Source organism: Hippoglossus hippoglossus, chromosome 20 (genome assembly GCF_009819705.1).
Source record: "Hippoglossus hippoglossus isolate fHipHip1 chromosome 20, fHipHip1.pri, whole genome shotgun sequence".
Lineage (NCBI taxonomy): Eukaryota > Metazoa > Chordata > Actinopteri > Pleuronectiformes > Pleuronectidae > Hippoglossus > Hippoglossus hippoglossus.
In genome coordinates this window covers 6,460,764-6,485,365 of record NC_047170.1, presented here as the reverse complement: position 1 = coordinate 6,485,365, position 24,602 = coordinate 6,460,764, and the positions used below count along the sequence as shown (strand labels likewise).

General features: G+C 40.4%; 1 protein-coding gene across 1 annotated transcript; it reads left to right on the top strand.

Annotated features, from left to right (window-relative positions):
* Positions 1-2,041: 2,041 nt before the first annotated feature.
* On the top strand, positions 2,042-24,346 carry olfm3a (olfactomedin 3a). Its single transcript, XM_034572627.1, has 6 exons — positions 2,042-2,380; positions 19,398-19,541; positions 20,055-20,210; positions 20,859-21,078; positions 22,721-22,827; positions 23,045-24,346. Exons 1-6 carry the CDS (start codon positions 2,312-2,314, stop codon positions 23,720-23,722), a joined length of 1,374 nt encoding a protein of 457 aa, XP_034428518.1. The 5' UTR covers positions 2,042-2,311; the 3' UTR covers positions 23,723-24,346.
* Positions 24,347-24,602: the final 256 nt, after the last annotated feature.

Genomic DNA, 24,602 nt, shown 5'->3' with positions numbered 1-24,602 from the left:
GTATTCAAAATCACCTGACAGATTCTGTACATTCATTATTTACCCACTGAACAGATAACTCTGCATGGACACACAGCAGCATGGAGGCATTTAGTTTTTTTAAACTTGAAGACATGCTCGTCATTTACATTAATTGTATTGGATTTGGCTGCACAGAAAAACACACATTCTGCTACTTTAGTCACTCGGAGCGTCGCCATGTTCACTTCCTGTATTAAAGCTGTAGCTGCTCCTTGAACTGAGCTAAACTAAACTCCAGATATTTTTGATCACATGATTTAAAGAGTGTTTTCCTACTCACCATGTTTCCTAGGACACTGAAGATTAAATAACGAAGATGTTGATTTGCTTCTGGCTACAAGACTCAATCTGTCCTGTTTTTTGGATCAACTGAACCAGTGCAGCCGTTACACAGATCTATTTATTACTGGCGTTAGGACAAACTCAAATCGTGGCAGCGGTAGCTCGTAGAGGCACTACTGTTTTCAACAGAAACTGCCACTGATGTGTAAAGTCAGCTGCTTTTGATGCCACACTGTTTAGAGGCAGTGTTTTGGGGCAGTTGTCACTGCTGCCCACTGTCTGAGAGCAACTAGCGCTGTTTGGATTTATTCAAACATATACCAGTACTAAACCAGTATACAGATATATATATATACTGGTTTATGAAAGTTTATTTCTGCAAATGCAGTTCACAATAACTAAATTAAAGCATCAAAAATATCAAAGGTACTGTAGAAAGGACTGGGTTAAAGTGACTTTAATATTAAAAAATCTTTGAAGTTCACAAGGCACAAACATTAATTGGCTAATGATACATTAATAACAGCTTCTCACCATCATCATTTCAGACAGAGGAGTAAAGTCATAGTAAATACGAGTCTTTTTATGTAACTCATTGAAAAGAAAGCAGTGTTCCAGTTTCAGTCATTAAGCATCATGTTCCATTGACATCACTGCCAAGTGTGTACCAGATTGTTGTACATCGTTTTAACAACAGCTCAACTCCTTGTCAAGATCTAAAAATGATACCTGGATAAAGGTCATTACGCAGAAAGACACACCATTCCCGTTGGCATCAGAAACTGGTTACATCACCCAGGCAGTCTTGACATGATTTGCCCAGAGACTGTTCTGTGGATTGGAAAAGTACAACTGACTTAGTATTTGTAATATAAAACACTATAGGCTTACACACCTTGAAATTGTCTCTACCGCGAAACCTAAAGCTGTTAGACGGTTTGCTGCACGTAATAAGTCCACAGACGTATTTGTCGTCACCGATTTGTTTCTTGAACATAAATTCCTCTAAATTGATGTCGACTTCACCTCATATGAAATGCGGCTGGACAAGGCTGGGTAGTCAAAGTTTTAAACATAAATTTGATATCCACCAAGACTTTAAACTTTTCCCGCTTTTAGATTTACAGAGACTGGATTGGATGTTTTATTTAAAATTCTTATAGCTTTGTTTGTTGTGCATTTCCCCACAGTCTGTCATTTATTGGAGTATGAAGAAACAGTTTGAATTAAAGCATCATCTCATCAAAGCATATTACATCTTTTAAATGGTGACACATTTTATTCTAGATGTTAAGTTGTGTAAAACATCTAACATGTAAAACTGATTAAAAGGATAAAGTGAAAACACACTAGTTCTGGTTGTAGTCTTCACTGAATAGAGGTGTTGGTACTGATATCAACAGGATTTCTTGGATGGTTAAATTCAGAAGGTGAATGTGAAGGTCACCAAAATGTTTCATATTGATATAGAGATGAATGGATAGAGTTATAGAGTGACAGACAGACAGACAGACAGGTAGACAGATAGATGGAAAGATAGATTGATGGATGAGTAGTCAGAAAGATAGATAGACAGATAGATAGATGGATGGATGGATAGATGGATAGATAGATAGATAGACTGATAGACTGATAGACGGACAGATAGACTGAAAGACGGATAGATTGATAGACAGACAGACAGATAGATGGATAGATAGATAGATCAGTCATGTGACCCTCCCCTGCAGTGTGCTGGATCTGGATGATTTGAATATTTTTTCTCCACCTCTCTCCAAACTTTTCCTCCCCGGCTCTGCCCTCAGTCAGTCCGTCAGTCAGTCAGTCGGAGCACCGGGCAGCGCTGGGTGTGATGCCGGAGAACGTGTGGTCGCTGTGCCCGCCGCCTGAGGACTCTCTCTGCGGTTCGACGCGCTGAGGTTGAACTATAAAGGAGAATAAGGAGCTGTGTGTGTATGTTATTTTTGAAGGACTGCGCTTCGGAGAGAAGTGGCCGGAGCCCGTCAGCATGCGGCTCCTGTTGAGCGTCCTGTACCCCGTCCTCTTCCTCACAGTCTTCGGATTATATCCCTCCATGGTGAGTTTGGTTTTCTGTTTTATTGCCTCTTGTTTGCTTTCAGCCCGGGCTTCAGCTGAGGACGTATAGTTCCTCATGCAAATAGGCTTTAGTGCCGAACTTCACTCAAAAGCCCCTCAATTTAATGTTGTCTAATTTACCCGCAGAGATAAGGGAAGTGAATTAAAATAGATTCAAGGGAATTTACACGCCCACAGGAAACACTACAAATCGGGGTAGGCTTAATTCATCTACCTCTTACACTCAACTATTAATTTAAACTTGGAATAATAACCAGTATCCCTTCAAAAAGCAGCAATCCTGAAAACGTCTGACTTTTTATAATGCACTTCTAGCAACTAGATTTAAGAGTATGCTTTTCCTCTAAGCTAAAACATCATTTTCATCAACATTTTCATCAACATTTTCAATGCAGTTTCGCAACTGTTTGGTCCTGCATCAGTCCAACAATTATAATAACATGGATCCAGCATCCATAGATGTTTTCTGCCTTAATTATAATGCAGCAAATGCAGGGTTATGCTGTATTGTTGTGACAAATCCCCTTTTTTTTTATTCATCTATTTTCTTTCCCAAGTAAACTGGTTATATTGAATGCAATTACATACAGCCACGAAGGCATTTCTGTCTCAAAGAGGCTTCCATTTGTGATGGATGAAAATATGTTGAGCGTGAGCGGTGATATAACCTCTTCACCCCCCCCCCCCATTTCTGCATTTTACATCTGCAGGTTTTGCCTTTGTGCTTAAACTTCAAGCAGATTTGAGGGGACATGGACTTGAATGTGCATTGACTTGTAGCTTTGCACTGAGCGGAGGATGGACCAGCGGCGAGTGAAGCTGACAACTGGGCTCACGGTCTCATAATTCATGGATAAATCAGTGGGTCTCTGGTGGTGGAGCTGTCCGCTCTCTAGTGCTGAAACTTCAATGCACACGAGTCTGTGGCTTTGCAGCAGCTTATAGAGGAGGATATAAAAGCTGTCCATCCTTTTACATGCAGGTTTAGAAGTGAGTGTGTATAGTATGATCATAAAGGGGAGAGTTTGCTCATCGGTGGTGTTGGACAATAAGAAGCCTAACCCTAAAAATAATTTATTAGTGACCACTCAACCAAGTTGGTGGAATCCCTTTATGTACAGCATGGAAATAAGCTCATCTCAATATGAAAAATAACACGGACATCGACACAGACAGTAGTGACACGTGAGTAAAGAATATAAACCGGACAAAATCACATGCACTTACATGAAAGTGCAGATAAATCAATAACATTATAAGTTTAACCAATAGTAATGTAACAAAGGTTCAATATACAGTTTCTAGCCTAGTGATACATTGGTTATGCATTTTGCACAGTGAGGAGGGATGAATCAAAACTGACCTACCTCAGATTTGTAAAATGTTTTGCTCCTTGTCATAAAGGATAGTTTAAACCCACAACCTTCACACAGAAGCAAAAAAAAAGAAAATCAGTCTTTAAATTTAAAGCTATTATTTGTCATTATATGACCATGTTGTCCAGCCCTGCTCAACAGCACACAGTGCTTCATTCCTAGGGGTGAGGTCATTGATCCAGTCATAGCCGCAAAACAATCAGATAATTGATCAATTTGTTCATGTGCAGAAGGTGAACTAATGGCAGATAGAAGTATGAAGTCTCTCCTGTTAACAGCTCCTTAAACGGGAGGATTTGCTGCTTTGTCTGTTTCACATAATGTCAGATGCGTAGCACGGTGGTGCAGTAATTCGCACGGTGGCCTCACAGCAAGAAGCTTCATGCTTCTGTGTGTAGTTTGCATGTTCTCCCTGTGTTTGTGTGGGTTTTCTGCGAGTACCCCAGCTTAATCCCACAGTCCAGAGACTTGCAGACTGTAAAATGATTTTAGGTGTGAATGTGAGTGTGAATGGTTGTCTCTGTATGTTGCCCTGGGATGGACTGGTAACCTGTCCAGAGTGTATCCTGCCACCTGGGATCTGTATAGATAATGGATGGATAAATTATTTCAGATGATTTTCTTATTTGTCTGATTGGTATAGAAATGGATCAATCAATTCATCGGTGAACACAATCAACCCTATAGTTGACATGTTTTCATCATTATAGAGCTCTGGATCTCCTGTCTGTGTCTTTTCAGTTATGTTTTATAAATGTGATCCCGCAGTGTTATACCTCTGATGACTATTGCTCTGTTCACTTTCTGTCTTTCATCTGTTTGCAATTATGTCAATGAATGCGGACGCGGCCATTGAGGAATTTGAGATATTGCTCGGATGAGGGCTGCATGCAAAGTGGTAGCTCGGCCCCCAAAGGTCTTTTTCTGCTTCAGTGTTTAAAAATTATCTGGAAAGGCAAACCTTTCATGGTATTACACTAAGCTGGAAATTATTAAGCTGTCACTCACTGGCTGTCAGGCCTTGTACACAAGGCTTTGCTCATTCCGGTAAAGGGAAGCAGCCGCTGCCTCTTGGCATTTAAGTTTATGCTTTATTGCTGCCTCCCCCCTCCCACTCAGTTTAGCACCATTGACACAATCTATCATCAATCTGAATAAAGTGGTTAAACTGAGGGCTAATGGTAAGGATTTCCCTCCATCGACAGGGTGGCATGATTCGCGTTTGGCAGATACCTCAACTGATCCCTAGTGAGCCTTTCTGAAAAAAATTACATATTTGCATAGTGTAGTTTTCCCTTATGGTCGGTGCCAGCCTAGTAATTACACAGTGGTTTGCTGACGGCACTCTGTTACACTCATCATAACCTCAATGATGACTGGAATTTGTGTTTTATGATGACACATTATATTCTACACCTGGAGGACATATCGATTGAAGGAGAGACTTAATAGACTTCAGGAGGCTGATGTCACAGCGTTGCCACTTAAAATTCTATAGGCACGTCTTTGTCTAGTTTTAAGCTAAGGCTCAATTTTAGGTTGAATCACAGTTATTTTACATATCTATTATAACTCTTATATGATCTGGTAATGTCGGTATTTAACAAGTTAAAACTTGTATTCATTTATTTGCTTTCTGTTGGATATCATTAGGGTTAGGTTATATTATTATGTTAAATCAGTGCATCTCCACATCTAGGACTACAGTATCTCCAGGGAGATGAGTTTGCTCATTTTAAGCCTGGACTTAAAGGTAGGGTTGGTAATCTTATTTGTTGAAATCCTGCTCACATCCCAATAGCCATCAATAAATAAAGTCGTCTGAAGAAAGAAAGAAAAAAGCTGGTGTTTCTGTCGGCAGTTGTCAGACAGAGCAGGTTCAGGCTTAACTTCTACGAGAGGGCCAATGGGAGGGGGTGGGATAAATCGGTTGCATATTTTCAAAGTGTACCTTGCTTTTGCTAGCTTCTCCAGGATTACCAACCGTAGCTTTAAAGAGTGACTTAAACTATTTCAGCTGTGCTAAAACAACCAGTTTACATTTGTAGAATCCAACACCAACAGCAAAGAGGTGCCTTTTGCCTTTTCTTATAGTCCATCAATCAGTCAGTCAATCAATCACTTTGTTTGTATAGCACTTTTCATGCAAACACAATGTAACACAAAGTGCCTCTAATAAAAACATGCACTCAGCAATAAATTACGTTATAAATAAAGACACCAAATAAATACTTCCTGTATTCATTGATTATTTTTACTTTGGTAATAAAATGCCATCATAAATCTTCAAAGGCAGGATATAAAATAAAATGAAAAATAGCAAACCTACCATAAACCTTGATTCCTCGTAATATGTATGAGTCTTTTTGGCTCAACAACAAATAACATGCACGCTCTTCACCAAGGGCAACAAGTTTGTATATATTGTTAATGTTTATGGATAGTTTAATCTTGGGGATTCGGCTGTAGCACCAGTGGGATGGAGCTCTTGTGTGGGCACTTGGCCTCTGTGTTGTAATGTGAGTAGGTGGCAGGCACGCATACACACGCCCACATGCACTCACACCCGCAGTCCAATCCACTTGTGCTGCATGCGGCAGCTCTACCAATTCACTGAGGTACAGTTTTCAAAGAAAGAGAGGTCTCAGGTCAAATAATTGGACTTTGATCACTTTGATCATAACATGGTTAGAAATGTGAGCACAGCTGCAGAGGACCTGCAGATGAGATGTTACTTGCTCTCGCTTAAATGGCATTCTGTTGATCATTAATCATATGAGAACACCAAAAGGCATTCTTTGAAGTTACTGTTTATCATCCGTTTCAGCGCTGCATTAGCATTTATGTGGACGGCACACTTAGGCTTGGTGGGGAAATCTGCCTTGGCACAGATGCCGTATTAAAAGATGAGAGATGCTGCGGGCACACACCTACACACAATATTTAGCGATTAAATAAAAAGAAAAACATTCTGGAGGTTTCATTCTTCACATCAGCAGGGGCTTAATGAAAGATGACACCCTCTAACTATGTGTCAAGCCAAACAAAGCAAACGTGCCAACGGGACGGCCGGCAAAGTCATTACAGCCGAGATGCTGCGTGTTTCATGTGTGAAGCAGTGAGACGTTTGATCAGAGCTGATGGAGTGGAAATAAAGACAGGAATTCCAGTGACGGTGACATGTGTTCACTCAGACCACCACCACCACCACCACCAGCGACAGCAGCAGCAGGGTGAATATTTGCGCCGTCCTTCTTGACTGTTTGAGCCTGCTTGATGAGTTTTCTGTCACTTTCTTGGAGTTGGTGGTCTGGGACGTGTCAGTTGTATGTGGGCACAATTTTTGAGTCCAGCTTACTTTTGTCAGAGAAGGGAATTCATCCTGTTCACGAGTAATAAGATGTCTACGAACTGACTGTGACAGATAACCCCCAGTCACCTCGGCACAATTTTCTGCTTTCACTTTGAGCCATTTTGCCCATTTCTGCACATTTTGCTCCAAAAAGATATTCATTAAAATAAGCACTAATATTACTATGTATAATGATGAAATGCTTGAAATTGCTGTCCTTTTTACATATGATTATCATGACTTTAAAATGACTTTCCAGCTCTTTTTCCTCCTCTGGGTGAATGCAGCTCAGTTAATAAGCATAATTACAGGAGTAGAGACATGATGTTAAAACTACCAGGGGCATAGTTAGGGCCCTCTCTCTCTCTCGGTTTCCCTTATGATTACTGTAATTACAGCCCAGGCGTTCACAGCAGACACATATCAGTGGATGAGAGCTGAAAGGCTGGTCCTGAGAGGGATGGTAGACATTGTGGTCTCAATAAATTGATACTGTACTCAATCAACCTGGGAGATCATTACAACCTATATGCTTGTTAAGATCTTATAGCGAAGATAAAATGCAATATTGCTTATAAAGTAGCTTTAAATGGCAGGCTGAGACGGATGATGAAGTAGGTAGAGTGGAGTTTAATTAGAGTTTGATATGAGTTCCCTTGAAGTTAAACATTTGATTTAAGATAAGGTACACCACAAAATGCTAATTTACTTTACTGCTTCACTGACAAATGCAAAAAGTGGAGGCAAAACATCTGGAATAACCCCTGGTGGCTAGTTGCAGTATAGGTCATTAGTCCCACCCACTCCATGTTAACTTATATTTTAGCTAGTTTGTTCCAGTGTTGTCTTTTCCAATAACTTTGGTTTTAATTAGATATTTGCCATAAAACGGGGTGAGACATCATGATTGACAGCTGAGATTGACTTGTGATCGGTCAGGGGGCGTATCCGCAGGACTTTGATGCTATGACTCAACTCCCCAATACTCGGGCTCCGAATGATTATAGATGGAGACAGACCAAAACTGGTGTTTCATTCATAGGTGGCAACAGTTTACCCAGTTCGGCTAGCAGAATTAGCAAGATCATTTTGTAAATCTTTCTAGGTGACCCACAGAGATCTAAGGGGTTTTCACCAACTGCCACAGAAAAATAAGCACAACAAACAAATTAATCAGCAACGTTCCTTTTGTATTTAAACAATATATCTGTCAGAGGACCTAAAGAAAGAAAAGACAAGTGAGGCTAGTGTTAATGTGAAGTAAATTATAAGATATTAACATATTTTTTATTATAGGATTGTTTAAGGTGACATTTGGACGTCTCTGCTGGTTGCCTTAAGGTCTGATGTTAATGCCCCAAAACAACCTGTTGATTCTGCATTGACCTTTGAAGTCTGTAGGCAAAAATTCTGGTTGTAAAGATAAAACTATTTGGATGTCATTCCACCACTCAATCTGGCAATTTCCTTTCTGCGAAATAAAGAATACAATTATTAAACCTTCAAAACAACCACATTTTATCCATTTTTTTTTTTACCAAACACACAAAGAATTCACTGCCAGAATTTCATGTCATCTGTCTGACAGGGAAAAGTCACTTCAAGAAAAACAACAAAAAAGGGGAGAGGTACAAAATGGAGCCTGGCACATTCTCAAAATGAATAACACATGAAACATAGCTGGAAGAACATGGTTTTGCTCATGACTAGTGATTCTTACTTCAATTAGTCGATATCTATTCATAAAATCCCAAGATGGAAGTTTGCTTTTTTGCCTTTTCTCCGTAAACACATCTGCATACAGCACGTCTGTAGTGAGTAATTTAGAGCTACATGATGTGCAAAATGTATAATGCAAGTTATTTTACTGTTATAGAAATAAAATAATTATTTTTAAAGTAGATGATAGCTGCTCCTTGAGAAGCCTCATTATAGATCCAGGCTGTGTATTCGCGGCGGTTTACAGGAACGTTGGGACTCAGGGTGGTGACCTGACAATGGACAGCGCCTGAAAAAAGTCAGTATGCCGTTTGTCCCTGCTGCGGAACAAACAGCAGCTAACAGCTGTCTGCAGATAACTGGCTGATGTGTTGTCAACACAAACAGTGCAGGTGAATCAGTGAAGAGACGTGCAGTTGCCTTACTGTCTGTGATAATACTGATCATTAAAGTGGACGTCTGTACTTACTTGAATCATGTGCTGCTGACAGCCCTCAGTACTGTACTGCAGTGATGCTCACTTCCTCCGGCTATCCATTCAATTTAATTAAATAAACCTTGAATGTTATGTAACGAACAACGTCATCTTGCACACATGGAGACAGAGCGTGCGCAGTTTAAGTCTAAGTTGTCAATCATGACATTTCACCCCATTTTTATAGCATCAAATAACTAATTAAAACCAAACTTTCAGGGAAAACAAGCTCTTGAACAAACAGACCAAAAATCGCACAAACCATCTTTGAGAAAATGTTATTTGACGTGCACTTTGATTTTTTTGATTGGTCCATGTACCACTCACTAACATGGAGAAGGTAGGATTTATGACCTATACTGCAGTCATCCACCAGTTCATAGTTCAGCTCTGTGCTTCATGTGGCAAAATCTAAAACTTGACCTGCTGTGGTCGCTTACTTTTGCTAAGCTATGATAGGACCATCTCGTGTTCAGGGGAGGGGATTAGCAAACTGTGAGCTGTAGTTTTCCTGGAAAGCCATCGTCCACAAACTACTACCAACTAAGTTCTGTATATTTACAGCCCATACCCATTTATCTTGCTGGTATTTGAAGGTGATCTGAGAGAAGTCATTAACTGAAGAAAAAGTATAAAGTTACAGCAAATACATTTCAATGTAACTTCAAAGGAGCTCCTGGAATGCACTGAGCATTTTAATGTGACCGTATCTTAGACTTTAGAGCTGCGTTCAGATAGTATAACTTTTATCCAAGTAGATCTTATAATTGCAATTGTTGCAGAGGTGAAAACTGAACCAGAGCCAACACAAGTTATGCATAATCAAATTTTTCTTCCTTTAGTCTCAGCAGTGGGTTCTCGTTGCTGCAGCTTTAATATCAGAGCATGCTGACAACACTGCTGAGCATAATTAAAAGGACAAAATTCAAAGGTTACTAAAGAGCAAGAAATAATCAGGAGAACTGCACCTGCTGCAGCAGTTTGTAACACGTGACCTCGTCCATGTCTGTGGATCCTGTGACGTTAATGTGGCAGCAGTGTCCTTTTTATACATTTGAGTTTCTTATGCAGTACTAATGATCATGCTCCTAATTTAAAATCACATACCCTGAAAAGAGGACATGTGCACGTTGATGCACAGATTTGTGAGCATCGATTAAAGAAGGGTGCTCATCCCAGTAGGCTGCTCAACTAATTACGATAATAAGTATAGATTAAAAGTACAGGGCCTCCTCTGGTTAAATGTATGCCAAAGGAGTAAAGCTTAAAATGAAGGTGGTTACATTTTTATAAAATACATTCATATGTTGTAATATTGTGTTTTATTTTTGGTTACACCGATTTACCCCATATACACAAATACAGTGGTGGGCGATTCTCGCAAAAGTCCTTTTTAATACAATCATGATTCATGTTCGGAATTGTGATCTCTCTTCAAATATTTTAGTAAACTCAATTTCTACCTTCAGATGCTTCCTTTTACGTTAGTTGAAGAGATTTGTTGCAGTGTCGGCCGTCATCCATCAAAGTGTACAGATAACTTTGCTTTGAGAAACATCTGACTGTGCAGAGCCAAACCATTGACACGCTCCTGACACTGCATCCTTCTTCGGCACCTCCTCCTGATCTGAGCTGCTGCTAGTTCATGTTGAACAAATTGGCTTCGTCATGCTTGATAGACCCTGTAAGATGGACACATGATATAATCTATCTAATAATTCCACATATCTCTGTCTGTCTTCAGCAAGTTGTCTTCAACGTAAAAGCACAACATACATTTTGTGGTTGCTTTATATCGAGCTGAATTCCAGAGCTTTTATTTGGTACTGAAAATTGGGTTGCTTGCCAAACAAGCCTTTGAAAATGTTGACACAAGCTGACATGTAATAGCGATGAACACAACAGTGCATTTCGCGACAACAACAAAGACAACTGAGCCGTGGCTTCGGATAGAAAGCTGCAACCAGTATCACCACAGGCCAAGCAAACAGCCCATTCCAAACAGGCAGGTGCAGAACAGACACTAGGCACTAGTTTGTCTAGCTGGACATTGTTTTGAATGTTGTGTGGATCCACGTTATCAGGGTTGACAGAGGGATGTCATGAAATGTCACAAATGTTTCTGCAATTTGCTTGAAACATAGATTGTTGACAACGAGCATTAGTGGTAAATATAATCAGTGAAGCTTTAGACATGGCTGAACCTGGATTTATCTTCAGTATAAACACTGTCACAGCTGCTTAGTATTCTGCCTGTGTATGCATGTCCATCCACTATGTGGCCTGCAGAGCTGTCCACTGGCTTTACTCCACCGATAATGTTCGATGACTGTTTCATTATCATCCTCCATGATGCCTGTGACTGACGGGTTGTGTAGTCGAGGCCCATCTGAGCACACACCCCAGAGAAGAAGCACAAGGGTGTGAACAAGATAATGCCGGAGCTCATTCAGAGACAGTCTGGGGCAGGACGTGCCGAGCTCCTGTGCAATTATCTATTCAATCTTTTCTTCGCCGGGGTCAAAAAAGGCAGGAAGGTGGCACGCCTCTTGGAAATTAATCTCCCTGCAAGTCTTTCATCACAGTCACATCTGAGAGAAAAGATGGCCCTCTCTTTTTCTACCTCCCCTCTCTCTAGCCTCAGAATCTTTGTCTGGGACCTTCTCGGTGTCAGGATTAGTGCTGCCCGGATTGCTGCTGCTGAGTTATGGGGTGTTACCATTTGTCATTGTTGTCCTAGACGTCTGCATCAGTCTGGTTGCAGAGCTGGCTGCACATGCGAGTTCATCTTCCTCTGCCATTACAGCTAAAATGTTAACTCATTTAAGCCGTATGATCATCAGTTACAGTACTGACATGCGCATTCCACTTCACTTGCCTCCAATACCCTGGTGGCTTTTTGTTTGGACAGGTTGATAGATTACTGGATAGATAGCATCTGTTTAGGTCTTTGTCAGTGGCAGGCAGTGCGGAGGTATTATTGTGATATCAGATTTAGCTTCATTGGCACCACTGGCACTTGGATTTGCTTTCTAAAAGGCTTTTTTTCACATAACATCGCAAAATTCAATTTTGACCTGCAGATCCAGGATAAAGAGCAGATTGACACAGATACAGGACTAATTCTTAACACATTTAAGCGTTTCTGAAAATGTTCAATGTAAACAAACAGAGCACAGAGCAGATTCTAAACACTGGCTACAGCATGGTGAAATAGACTTAATTGCCAGTTCTGATGCAGTATTATGTAATGGACAGGTAGTGAAACGAGGTGTGACTTTTGAGAGTTACTTCCATGCAGTGCTGCAATAAAGCTCAGCATTTCCTATAGATGATTTCAATCTATGGTGGTAACAGGGTGCACATGCACGTTCCAAAGGTCACTCTCACGTCCAACAGATTCCGAGTGACAGGTACACAGAGTAAAGAGAGAAAGATAAGTTATCCTGTGAGAGAAAGAACTGCAGCGATGCAACAAGTGCAGCTGAAACTATAAGTCTGACTGTCTGCGTGGACGGTAAAAATGTTCTGGACAAGAACAGGAACACGTGGTAGCTGCTCATTCGTGGCCTTTCTCGCTGCAGCTCCAGATGATGCTGTTGAGGGTGTTGACTGTCTTTCGCGCTATTCATCTAGGCCTTATATATAAAATATTGATTTCTAACTATTTTTTATTTTTATTTATTTATTTTCTAAACTCCAGCTTCTCACCTGTTGTTTCCCTCCAGGGAGTTGCTTATACTGCCAGACTCATACTGCTGCAGTGTAGCTAATGGAATCAGACATTATGAGGCTGGCAAAATAAATTAGATCAAAAGACCAAGGCGACAAACAGCAGGAAGGAGAATGGTGAATCCTGGCAGTGCATAAAACAGATCCCATTAGCACTTAATAGAATCATTTCCTATGCCAGACACCAACTAGTTTGAGAGAAGAAAAATCCTCTATCGAGTCATAAGTGCTGGGATTTTACAGACATGTTATTCAAGTTTAGTAAAAAACTACCCAGAACATCCTCAGAATGAATCTCACTGAATTATCTAAAACTGGAAACAAAAATGAAAGAAAAGACCAAACCTTTTAACAGGAACCAATTGTATGCCTTCTAATACACCCCCAACCAACAACCCCTCCATCCTCTTCAACCGTCCTTGACGAGGGCGAAGGACGTGGTTTTGAACCGAGGACACCAGCTAATTCTCCCTGCCATCATTTATTAGCTCAGTATTAAGTGTATTATACCAATATTGACCCATTATTTTAAGGGCCACAGAAGAAATGGGAAACTCAACATCTTGTACCATATCAATCCAATCTACGACCTACACATCCAATCGTAATACAGTCTTGGAGATATACAAACTACATAAGTAGTTCTGTAATTTCCACTGAAAGTATATTCTTACGATTTATAAAACACATTGAGGGCTCTAGAGAATAGTACAAAACATATTAACGTCTCTTTATGTATATACAGATGTAACCCGAGTCTTAAATCTTATTTGCAGGGAATTAAAAAAAAAAAATACATTAGTATCAAGGCTATAGAGAATAGACCACTATAGCCAACCTATATGAAAAAAAGTACACATCTATACATGAGTACCATTACGAACCATATCCTTACTGTAACCAGACACATTTCTATATCCCACTTTTGAATGCCTTAAAATCTATTATCTCCTGAAAACTAAACAGTGTGGAAGTGAGGCTTTTAAAGAACTAGTTTTGCAGATGGACGACACCAAACAAACCTTTGCCTGGAGACAAGATAAGAAAAATGAGCATTTCAGGTCAGATTGTGTTAATACCACCTCAATGACTTCCTGTCATCTGGTTGTTTCTCATTGGCCCAGTCATAATGTACATTACTGTAAATGTCACTCAGGCATGTTTCACAAACTGGCTCAAGGCTGGACAAAGTAGGGAAGGCCACACATGATTTTAAACTAAAATAAGTTTATTTCAAGAAATGAAAAGGACGTTTAAATGAAATCCAATCACAATAGAAACCAAATGCTGTGGAAGCCATGGGGGAGAGGGAGACCAGCTCATAACCGCAGCCAGACCAGGTGAGGTGAATCTACCTGACCACCAAACTCCTCCCATCAGGCTCCTGCAGGGAGAGGACTGCTTTGAGAGGGTCTTCATGTCTGCACAATGTTAATCATATTTAATTTAGTGTGAGTCAAGTTTTTTTTTTGTTTGTTATTTTGTTTGTTCATATTTGTATTTTGCACATGTCACATAAAACCACTTTTGCATAATAAACTCACTTTTGTTACCTGGAAACTGTTTCTGAATCTGCCTCCTACCAGTTTTAAAGGCCATTCTGGTCCGCTCCTCACACTGACCTTGTGCTGCAATAAATGTAACAAAGTCAGGATCATACATTATTGGTGGCCTCTGGACTGTTCCAAGTCTGTGAGTTATGTCATAGTCGAGTTTCTAGATTATATAATAGTGTTTTCCATTAATGGCCAATTGTAGATAACTGTGTTCGATATTGGGAACATGAACAACCATCACAACTTTGGTCAGTGCTTATTTATTACTCCATTATCTCACAAGAGGCTGAAGTGCACCTAGTCTAGATAGAACTAAAAGCATTAATTTTTCCCGGTGATTTAAAATTTCTCTAAACTACTCTCTAATCCGCTCTTTATAATGACCTCATGAATGTAAGTCTTTTATGTGTTCCTCGACACGCATCTGTTGCTTCTTCTGCAACACTGAACTTAAAAGGGCAATCAGCATGTGTGACGATCTGCAGTGAAGGGCTTCTCTCCTGCCTCAGTGGGTGTGTGTGTGCTCATCTGTCTCACTCTGCTCTCTGCTCAGACACTCAGATCTATTTTCTTAGTATTGGAAGGTGGCAGGATGCTGCTCTGGATTGTTGTGACCCGCTTTAACTTCTGCTTGAATCCACGGACAGATTGGAAATGAATGGGGGGGGGGCAGAGGGTGTGTGTCAGTAGCAGAGAGACAAGAAACACTGCAATATGGATGTTTTTTTATAAACTACCTCAAGTCAATATCCTTTGTGTGTGTCAACCACCTCCAGAGATAATGGGGGTCACACGCCTCTGACATCATTTGTTTTGGGGTCGGGCGGGGGATGAAACATTTGAGAAACCCTATTGGAGATAGAAAGAGGACAGAGTAGTACATGTTTCATTTACAATATAAGATAGAGCCTATGTATCCGTCTCAGTTTGTTACAGGAGGGTGAAAGGCCTTTTTGTTTACTTTGTTGTAGAAGAAACTTTGTAAAACTCCCCAGGAGGTGAGTTTTGATATTGCAGGGCTCACTTTTTAAACTGCCCTAAACTTTATCTGGCAAGTCTTTGCTTTGTTGTGCAGCCATCTGAGTACTTCTTCCTAAAAAGCAAGTGAAGTAAGAGCTGGGGGTGCAAATTTATACAGATATATTATATACGTTCCCCACTGGCCACATGTGGCTGGTCTTGTGTTTCCTCTCTCAAGCTCGGCTCTTCTATAGAGACCTCAGAGCCTGAGGGTTCTGTGCAGTAGCTGTTCTTAGGACTGAGCTCTTATGGACAGAGATCTCAGATGTTGTTTCTGGAACCTGCTCAGTTTGGGGGTTATAGCCCCAAGTACTCATACTTATTTTTCAAGCTTCTCATGTCCCTCCTTCTTGATGTTGCTGTCGCTTAGGATGGACAACATCTTTCACTACTGCCTTCTTCTGCCGATTATCAACCACCACAATAAAATATATATATATATATATATAATATTAAATCGCGACAACATGGCGTTTGATTGTGGTTGTAGCACATTTTTGAATGGAGTGACTGTAAAGCAAAGGGATACTTCTACTACTATCCACTATCAGCTGTGGTAACGCATCTCAGTGCTGATTGGGCAGTTATTTTGTTTCATTCATGTGAAGCATGAAGAAAACGCAGCCTCAGCACCACAGGGTCCCGTCTGTGATGAAACGTTTTGCTGCTCTTTCTGGTTTTGACTGTAAACATATTGAGCAGTGGCTCCAAAAAATTGCTTGTTGGCAACTTCACTCCAACGAAATATTGATGAGTGCTGTATATTAGCCCTCAAAAAGCCATGAGTCAAACCTTGGCAAAGAGAGACTGGGAGATCAAGAATGAGCATCTTGGCAACTGGTTTGTGTTTGTGTGTACTGTATGTAACCACTCAAGCGTGTGTGTGTGTGTGTGTGTGTGTGTGTGTGTGTGTGTGTGTGTGTGTGTGTGTGTGTGTGTGTGATGCGTGTGCAGAGAGCAGAACCCTGCTGGGTGGCTGGGGAGAGCTTTGAGCTGCTAGATGCTGTTTTGTGGGGATGATTAATGACCAGACGTTGGCGCGCAGCTCTGTGAAACCATTGTAGCCTTGGAGCCCGATCGTTCTTCTATCTAACATAGATAGAATGAATTGAAAAATAAGTCCTCACCTCATCAACAAACACAGATTTACAAACAAAATACTCTGTACGAGATCAGTTAAACACTACAGCAGTTTACGTACAAGGCTAAAACAGGAAAAGGTATGAACCAGTCTTTACATTAATCAGATCAGATCATGGCTGCCAGTGCTTGTATAGAACTGGTTGTGTTTTTGTGCATTAATAAGGCGAGGACATTTTATTCATAAAGCAATATTCAGACACAAAGCAATTCGAAGTGCTTTACAATGGCATTGAATTGCATAAAAATACTTTCAGAAGACGTTAAAATTGCACTTAAAGAGAGGCCTTTACAGAAGTGCAGAATAATTAAAGATATCATTTAAAAATAAAAAAGTATATTAATATAACTGAGATGGACTTTACTGCTAATGCTTTTTCTCTAGTACATGCTGCTTGTAGTTATATGTGCTGTCTCTGTACTTCTCTGCAGTGATATATCTGCCTGCATGCCGACGCTCATAGCTCCGTCTCCCTTTCAGTCACATCGTCTTTCTTTTTCTTTGTCCTCTCCTCTTGTTTCTTCTTTTATCAGCTTCTGTTTACTGTATCCACATCACAACCTCCTCAACTCAGCTGTCTGTTCATTAACTCTTCCCTCCTTTACATTTACCTACTATCCTTCTGATACGCCACTCGGATTACTACAGTGGATGACAAGGTTTACCAGCAGAGTGCTGCAGTGGCAAAGTACATAAATATTTATATGAATACAAAGCGTCCCAGAGCTTGTTTGTCTCTTTTTGCTTGATTGAAGTGTCAGTCAAATCTCTCTGTTGCTGGGAAAAGTGCGTGGCCACATGTCCTATGAATAATTGAGCAAAAGCACTTGAAGTCACATAAAGTTACTCAAAGTTCACTTCTTTAGTTTTCAAAGTTTTAAAACACTCACAAGACTTGGTTTGAAGCACAGTCTGTGGTAAGGGAGAACATTGATTCTGACTGGACAGAACCTGAATATCATTTAAAGAGAACCACAGTTCTCACGGGGGGGCTGGGGCCAATCCCAGCTGATGTTTGGCGAGAGGAGGGGTACACCTGACAGGTTGTCGGTGTATCACAGGACCAACAAACAGAGACAAAGAGCCATTCACACCTATGTTCAATTTAGAATCTCCAATTAACCAAACCCTAATCTGCATTCGACTGTGGAGGAAGCCAGAGTACCCGGACATAACCAATGCAAACACGGGGAGAACATGTAAACTCCACATTGTTCCAATACAGCCTTTTAAGACTATTATGAAATTAAATTTGGTAAAGTTATGTTAAAATATATAATTTAAAAAAGGACAGTATATATGAGAGGTACTCTAATCCATGCAAAAATAATCCACCCACCCTCAGTGTAACTAACTAATCCCGCTTCCCTGACCAGTGATGGTTGAATCACAGTTTAGCAGTGTCCTGCCTGGAAAGCTTTGGATTCATTGTAGCACACTGTAGTGTGTACAGGCTGCATAAAGATGCATAGCATATAAATATAAAAGTCTGTATGGTGGTGTCTCCTTCTTTGACTGTCCATATATGTATTTCCATATATGTGTATTCCCATTTGTATATGTGTGTGTGTGTGTCTGCTCTAACACTGCACATATTTGCATGTCCAGCTAATTGTAGTAACCTGATCCAGTTTTTAAGGCCATGCAGTGTTTCATACTTATATTTAATAAAAGTCAGGTAGTATCTGGAGCCTTAGGTGTTTTATGTCTAAAGATGACAAGATAGATGTTCATGGTGTATGAGCCAATCCTGAGATCAAAAATAACCTCGGCCTCTCGAGGTAGTGAGAGGGCTATTTTCAATGAGACGTGCAATGGCTGCCTGTTACAATTCAAGTAGAGGGGCAGGCGGCCTCCAGGTGTTTTAGAATGGAGGCAGCCACTTCTTTATGAATTATGCCCACAATCCAGAGCTGAGCTTGGCTTGACTCCTCGTAATGTTTTCCAAAAAAAGTCTTCTTTCAGTTTGTTACAGCAAGTTTTCCCTGCAGCTTTTTGTCAAGTGTATTCCCGATGTGCTTTGAGAGAGAACTTGCCAGAAATCCAGGTGCCTAAATGTTTGTAATAAGGGTAAAGCAGTAGCTAAAATATTCATCTGAGGATAAGACTAATTAGTGTGTTTAGCCACAGTGAGAAACTCTGTGTTTATCTGTGTTCATCTTATAATCATCAGACATAAAAAACATGGGCAATTTAACATGGTTTTAATAACCACATCATTATATGCATCACAGATACATTTACTGTATGATTGGTAGCTGAACTGTTACTAAAATACAATGTGGACCCAATACTGAACCATGGGGCACACCTTTGTCTATGCATAGGTTTCTGTAGTAGTAATTTTATAAATCAGACCTGGACATTTTACCAAAAAAATAAAGTTATTATTGTACTATAGCATTAACCTTGAAACTATGATAATTGAATGCAGTGTGTGTATCTGCAAACCACTGATGGAGTCTGCAAAGGAAGAACTTGAACCAGCGTGTCTGTGCTGCTATGCTTAAAATTACTTGAGTTTCACAGCCTCCAAAAGAGCACCAGTATCACATTAATATGAAATCAATGACATAGAAAGTCATACATAGGTCCAACCTAATTGTGTGTTTGATTGTACTTGCAGACTATCGGCCCAAAGGAGGGCTGGCAGGTGTACAGCTCTGCCCAAGATGCTGACGGGCGCTGTATCTGCACAGTGGTGGCACCAGAACAGAACCTGTGCTCCAGAGATGCCAAGAGCAGACAGCTCCGCCAGCTACTAGAGAAGGTAAAGTGGATTTTGCAGCACTTCCACATATAAGCACACACACTCCTTTTAAATATGGGAACAAAGAAAAACAAAGCTTCATTCTTCTTTTCAAGTGTCAAATTCACTCTAGTGCTAGTTGTTTTAACACGAACATTTAACATAGGTACACTACTGCAAGGATTTGTCATGTTTGTTCTTTTTCAACAATAGCCTACTGCACATTCAAGCAAATACACACACACACACACACACACACACACACACACACACACACACACACACACACACACACACACACACACACACACACACACACACACACACACACACACACACACACACACACACACACACACACACACACACACACAGGTTCACCAGGGAGAAGCCATCAAAGAGCCTTTCAATTAGCTGCAGTGAAAGGAAGCAGAGAAAGGGAAGGCATCATCTACTCACATGCAGGCTTAACTATTAAACATCCAATTTGTGCGTCACATTTTTTTTTTTTAATCACGGCTTGTTTCATTCTAGGTGCAGAATATGTCTCAGTCCATTGAGGTGCTGAACCTGCGGACTCAGAGGGATTTCCAATATGTCATGAAGATGGAGAACCAGATGAAGGGCCTGAGGACCAAGTTCAGACAGATTGAGGACGACAGGAAATCCATCATAGCCAGGAACTTTCAGGTATTGTACAGCAATGGTTTATCACAGCCTGCTTTAGTCGAATGCTCAGTGGACCTTTTCTATTTAGTTTCTACTTATTTCAGCACCAGAATCTGAATGATGTTTGGTATATATATTATTATTTATTTTCTTATTGAGTATTGTTGAGAAATGAAAAATACAGAAAATACATACGTAAATGCACCATGGGCAAACGTTCCATTAATAAAGTTAGAGAACAACTCTGAAGTTAAATTCAATAAATACCATTTTATAGTTGCTTGAGTCGATGATGAAGGATTAAATCATAGACTGCATATGATGGATGGCATGACTTCTCCCCAAAAGTGAAGCCAAAGTGTCTTGATAGCCCTGTGGTGTTTTGCTGCAATTTAACCCTAACACTGCTTTTAACTTTCAGCATGTGCCACTTTACAATTTGTGCCCCATACTGGTGTGGCAAAATGATTGACAATGAACTGACAAAAAGAACTGAGCAGGGAGACACATTAGCATGGCAGGGGCAATCAAAGCCATGGTTAACCACCAACAAATCTGAATATTGCATTAACAGTGTATCATTGTATGACAGTGTACCACCACAACTCTCTGCTTTTTGTTCACCTCTCTCTGTTTTCCATCTCTGCCGCTGTCATCGCCGCTTGGCAGGAGCTTAAGGACAAGATGGACGAGCTGAAGCCTTTGATCCCCGTGCTGGAGCAGTACAAGATGGATGCTGCGCTCATCACCCAGTTCAAGGAGGAGATCAGGAACCTGTCGGCGGTGCTGACAGCCATCCAGGAGGAGCTAGGGGCCTATGACTATGACGAGCTCTATCAGCGAGTCCTGCGATTGGACAACAGGCTCCGCAGCTGCATGGGCAAACTAAGTGAGTATAGTGAACAACACAGGCAGCTATTAACATAAGTGACAATTGATTTTACTGTTATCTGAGTTAACTGATATATTCTAGTATTTCTATTAATCAAGGTGCATTATGTCACACTCTTATTATTGCAATAGGCCACAATATTTACGTGATATCATGAATTGTCACAGTCATATTGTTGTCATAGTAACAGTATTTTTTTATCCATGATATACTGTTGTTTTTCAGCCGCAGAGAAAAATAACCATAGGGGAAATGTAAATAAAAAGTATTGTATTGTAGATCTTGACAGTTCCTTCCTTTGAAGCATGTGCGTACAAAGACGTCTTTGTGAATTCAGAGGCACCATCCAGGTGCCCCTTCAAATCCTAATGCTTTTCTTTGTTGTATTGCCTTAACATCGCACTGCAAAATAAATGTTTAATAGAAGTATTTTTTCACCTTACTTCACCTTGAGCAGGTGAAGAAAAGTCTCTGTTCTCGTGGACTGCATTTGGTGCATTGACAACCTTTCGCTGTTCAAACAGGACAACGTGCCTGAATCTTAAGGAAAAGAAAGCTGCTGAAAGTAACAGGCTTTACCTCATCACCTAAAAGGAGGCTGTTTGTTGCTTTAAACATTTTTTAATCACACCAGGTGTCCTTAGGTTATTCATCATGTGAGTTTCCCACAGAAAAAGGGGATAAATAATCACACAGCGAAGACACGGTGAAGAAAAACCCCTAGAAAAAGATTTCTAAACTTTATGAACACTAAAGATGGAAAGTCTGGTGTATTTTGTATAATTCAGGCGACTGTTTTACACAGATTTATAAACACTGCTGCTGGACCACATTTTTATTTGACTGTAATTAAAGACTAATGAACATTTCATCAGCTGGAACCAAATCTGTGGCAGTTCACCAAAATGTCTTCTCATTAATCGAGACTTTGGTCAGTACACATATGGAGCTCGTTCCATTTTTAAGACCCTGTCCATACGAAATGCAGATATTTTGGAAAAGAAAACTTTTTGCTCTGCATATGGGCTCCTCCTCCACAAGCAAATGAAATTCACTTAAACAGAGATTTCCAAATTGCAGCTTTTCTAATTATCCGTGTGTACATTTTTAAACAGAGTGATGACGTCACCGTTTACTTTGCACATGCCGGCTGTTTGTGTCGTAAGCATGCGCCAGAAACAACAACAATGGTGGATACATAGCGGTTGACAAGAGAATATAAGATCATTGAGAATCCTCACAATGTTCTTCTCTGGTATTTGTTCGATTGTTTATGTAGACTTTATCCTCACCCACTGGCCCAGCATGCTTGTTTGAGTGTTAGTTGTCATTTTGAGACATTTTTATATCTTTGTTTTGAAAACAGGTGAAAACATTTGTTAAAAAAATATCCACAGCAGAGTGGACGAGGCCTGAGTCAAGGCTTATGGGATTTACATATAGGAAAGCTGAGTTCTGCCACAAGCAGCAGTGGCACCATTTTGCTTCAAGTTAAATAAAGCTGCTTGCTTCCAGACCTATGTTAGTATGCACAGAGGACAGACTCTCTGGTGGCACATGCATGAAATTGGCTTGAGAAATCTAGTTAGAGACAAAAACCACCACAGCACATCTTATCGCTGCATTTCTTTATCAACAGCATGTGGGAAATTAATGAAAATCACTGGACCTGTTACAATGAAGACATCTGGAACCCGGTTTGGGGCATGGATGACTGATCCTCTAGCATCGACCAGAAACAACAGGGTGAGTTATTAAAAAGCAGCGGCTGTGCACTGTGCACAATGTCTACGTTGTGTTTACAGAGGAGGCAGAATATCACAATAGCTGAAGATAGGGCCGTTATCATTTGATGGCTTTTTGTAAAGAGTCATTGTCCTGTTTGATAATTTTTGGTGACTGTAAGATTAGTTTTGGCAAGTATCACATAGGAGCTTTGTTCTTTTTATCCTCTCTGCTGCAGATTTGGTACATGGACAGTTTCACCAACAGCAAGATCGTGCGCGAGTTTAAGACAATGGACGACTTTGTAGCGGGCGTCGTTTCTCGAACCTACAGTCTTCCATTTAAATGGGAGGGAACCAATCACATTGTGTACAACGGATCGCTTTACTACAACAAGTACCAGAGCAACATTATTGTCAAGTACAGCTTCGAGACGGGCAGCGTGCTGGCCCAGCGAGCTCTGGAGTTCGCCGGCTTCCACAACATGTACCCATACACGTGGGGCGGGTACTCCGACATTGATGTCATGGCGGACGAACTGGGAATGTGGGTCGTGTACGCGACCAATCAGAACGCGGGAAATGTCGTGGTCTCTCAGATCGACCCTGACACCCTGCATGTCCTGAAGACTTGGAACACGGAGTACTCCAAAAGGAACGCGGGTGAGTCATTCATGATCTGTGGGACACTGTATATCACCAACTCCCACCTGTCAGGAGCGAAGGTTTACTACGCTTACTCTACCAAGACTTCATCGTACGAGTACATAGACATTCCCTTCCACAACCAGTACTTTCATATCTCCATGCTTGACTACAACCCCAGAGAGAGAGCACTGTACGCCTGGAATAACGGACACCAGGTTATATTTAATGTCACCCTCTTTCATGTCATAAAAACTGATGATGACTCATAGACATTGCTTTATAGCCAAAACACCACCGTGCGTGATACAAGGATCTCCATGTTTCCCCAAATAACCATATTTTCTTTTGTCAAACTGGTCTATGGTATCGTCGTTACTTGAACTTTTCTAATTTGTGGCTCTGGATTCTTGGCTGAATTGAGCATGGACACCAATGACTTGATACCTTTCTGGAAAACACACTTCTTCATTGCTGCTGCTCGGACTGGTATGCCTTATTTACTGTGTGGGGTCTGTCAGCCAAAGACTCTTGATGGCTTTTGCATGTTCACATTTTATCTGCAGTGATTTCCTGTAGTATAGATGTGTTTTCGTTGCAGATCTGTTTTGCATTTTTGTCTATTTAAAGCCTATTTAAAAGTATTTAAACCTCAAAGGCATTTGCTACCATGTAAAGTTAGCTGATTATAAGATGTTGTATGCAGTCTTTTAAAGATGGGCCTGTAAAATATTGCTGTTATGTAAGTCTCTGTGGAAGAAGAACATTTGTATTTTTTATAAAACTAAACCATAGAATATCTGTGCATTTTCATTAAAATAAAAAAAAAACTATACATTTCATTAAAATGGTCTTGGCTGGTAAAATTAATATCTGATCTTTTGCAGTGATGAAACGTTACTAACATGTTGATCATTCTTTTTTGTTTGCCTGGTTTTTGTTAATAATATATGCATGGTCTAGAATAGACATTCTGCTGCTTGGAAAGGCACGCAGCAGAATGTGACATACATATCCATGTATTCCCATTTCTAATAACACCCTATGAACTATGGGTAATTTCTTAAATTTAACTGGTGTTTGTAAGAGTGAATTATGAACTGTGGAGGTAGTTTACTGAGTTAGTTGAGAGTAGAATAAGTTACACAGAGG

Coding starts and splice junctions, on each gene's coding strand:
- olfm3a (XM_034572627.1), top strand. CDS start 2,312: ATGCGGCTCCTGTTGAGCGTCCTGTACCCCGTCCTCTTCCTCACAGTC. Junction 2,381..19,397: donor TCGGATTATATCCCTCCATG/GTGAGTTTGGTT, acceptor TTGTACTTGCAG/ACTATCGGCCCAAAGGAGGG. Junction 21,079..22,720: donor CAGCTGCATGGGCAAACTAA/GTGAGTATAGTG, acceptor CTTTATCAACAG/CATGTGGGAAATTAATGAAA.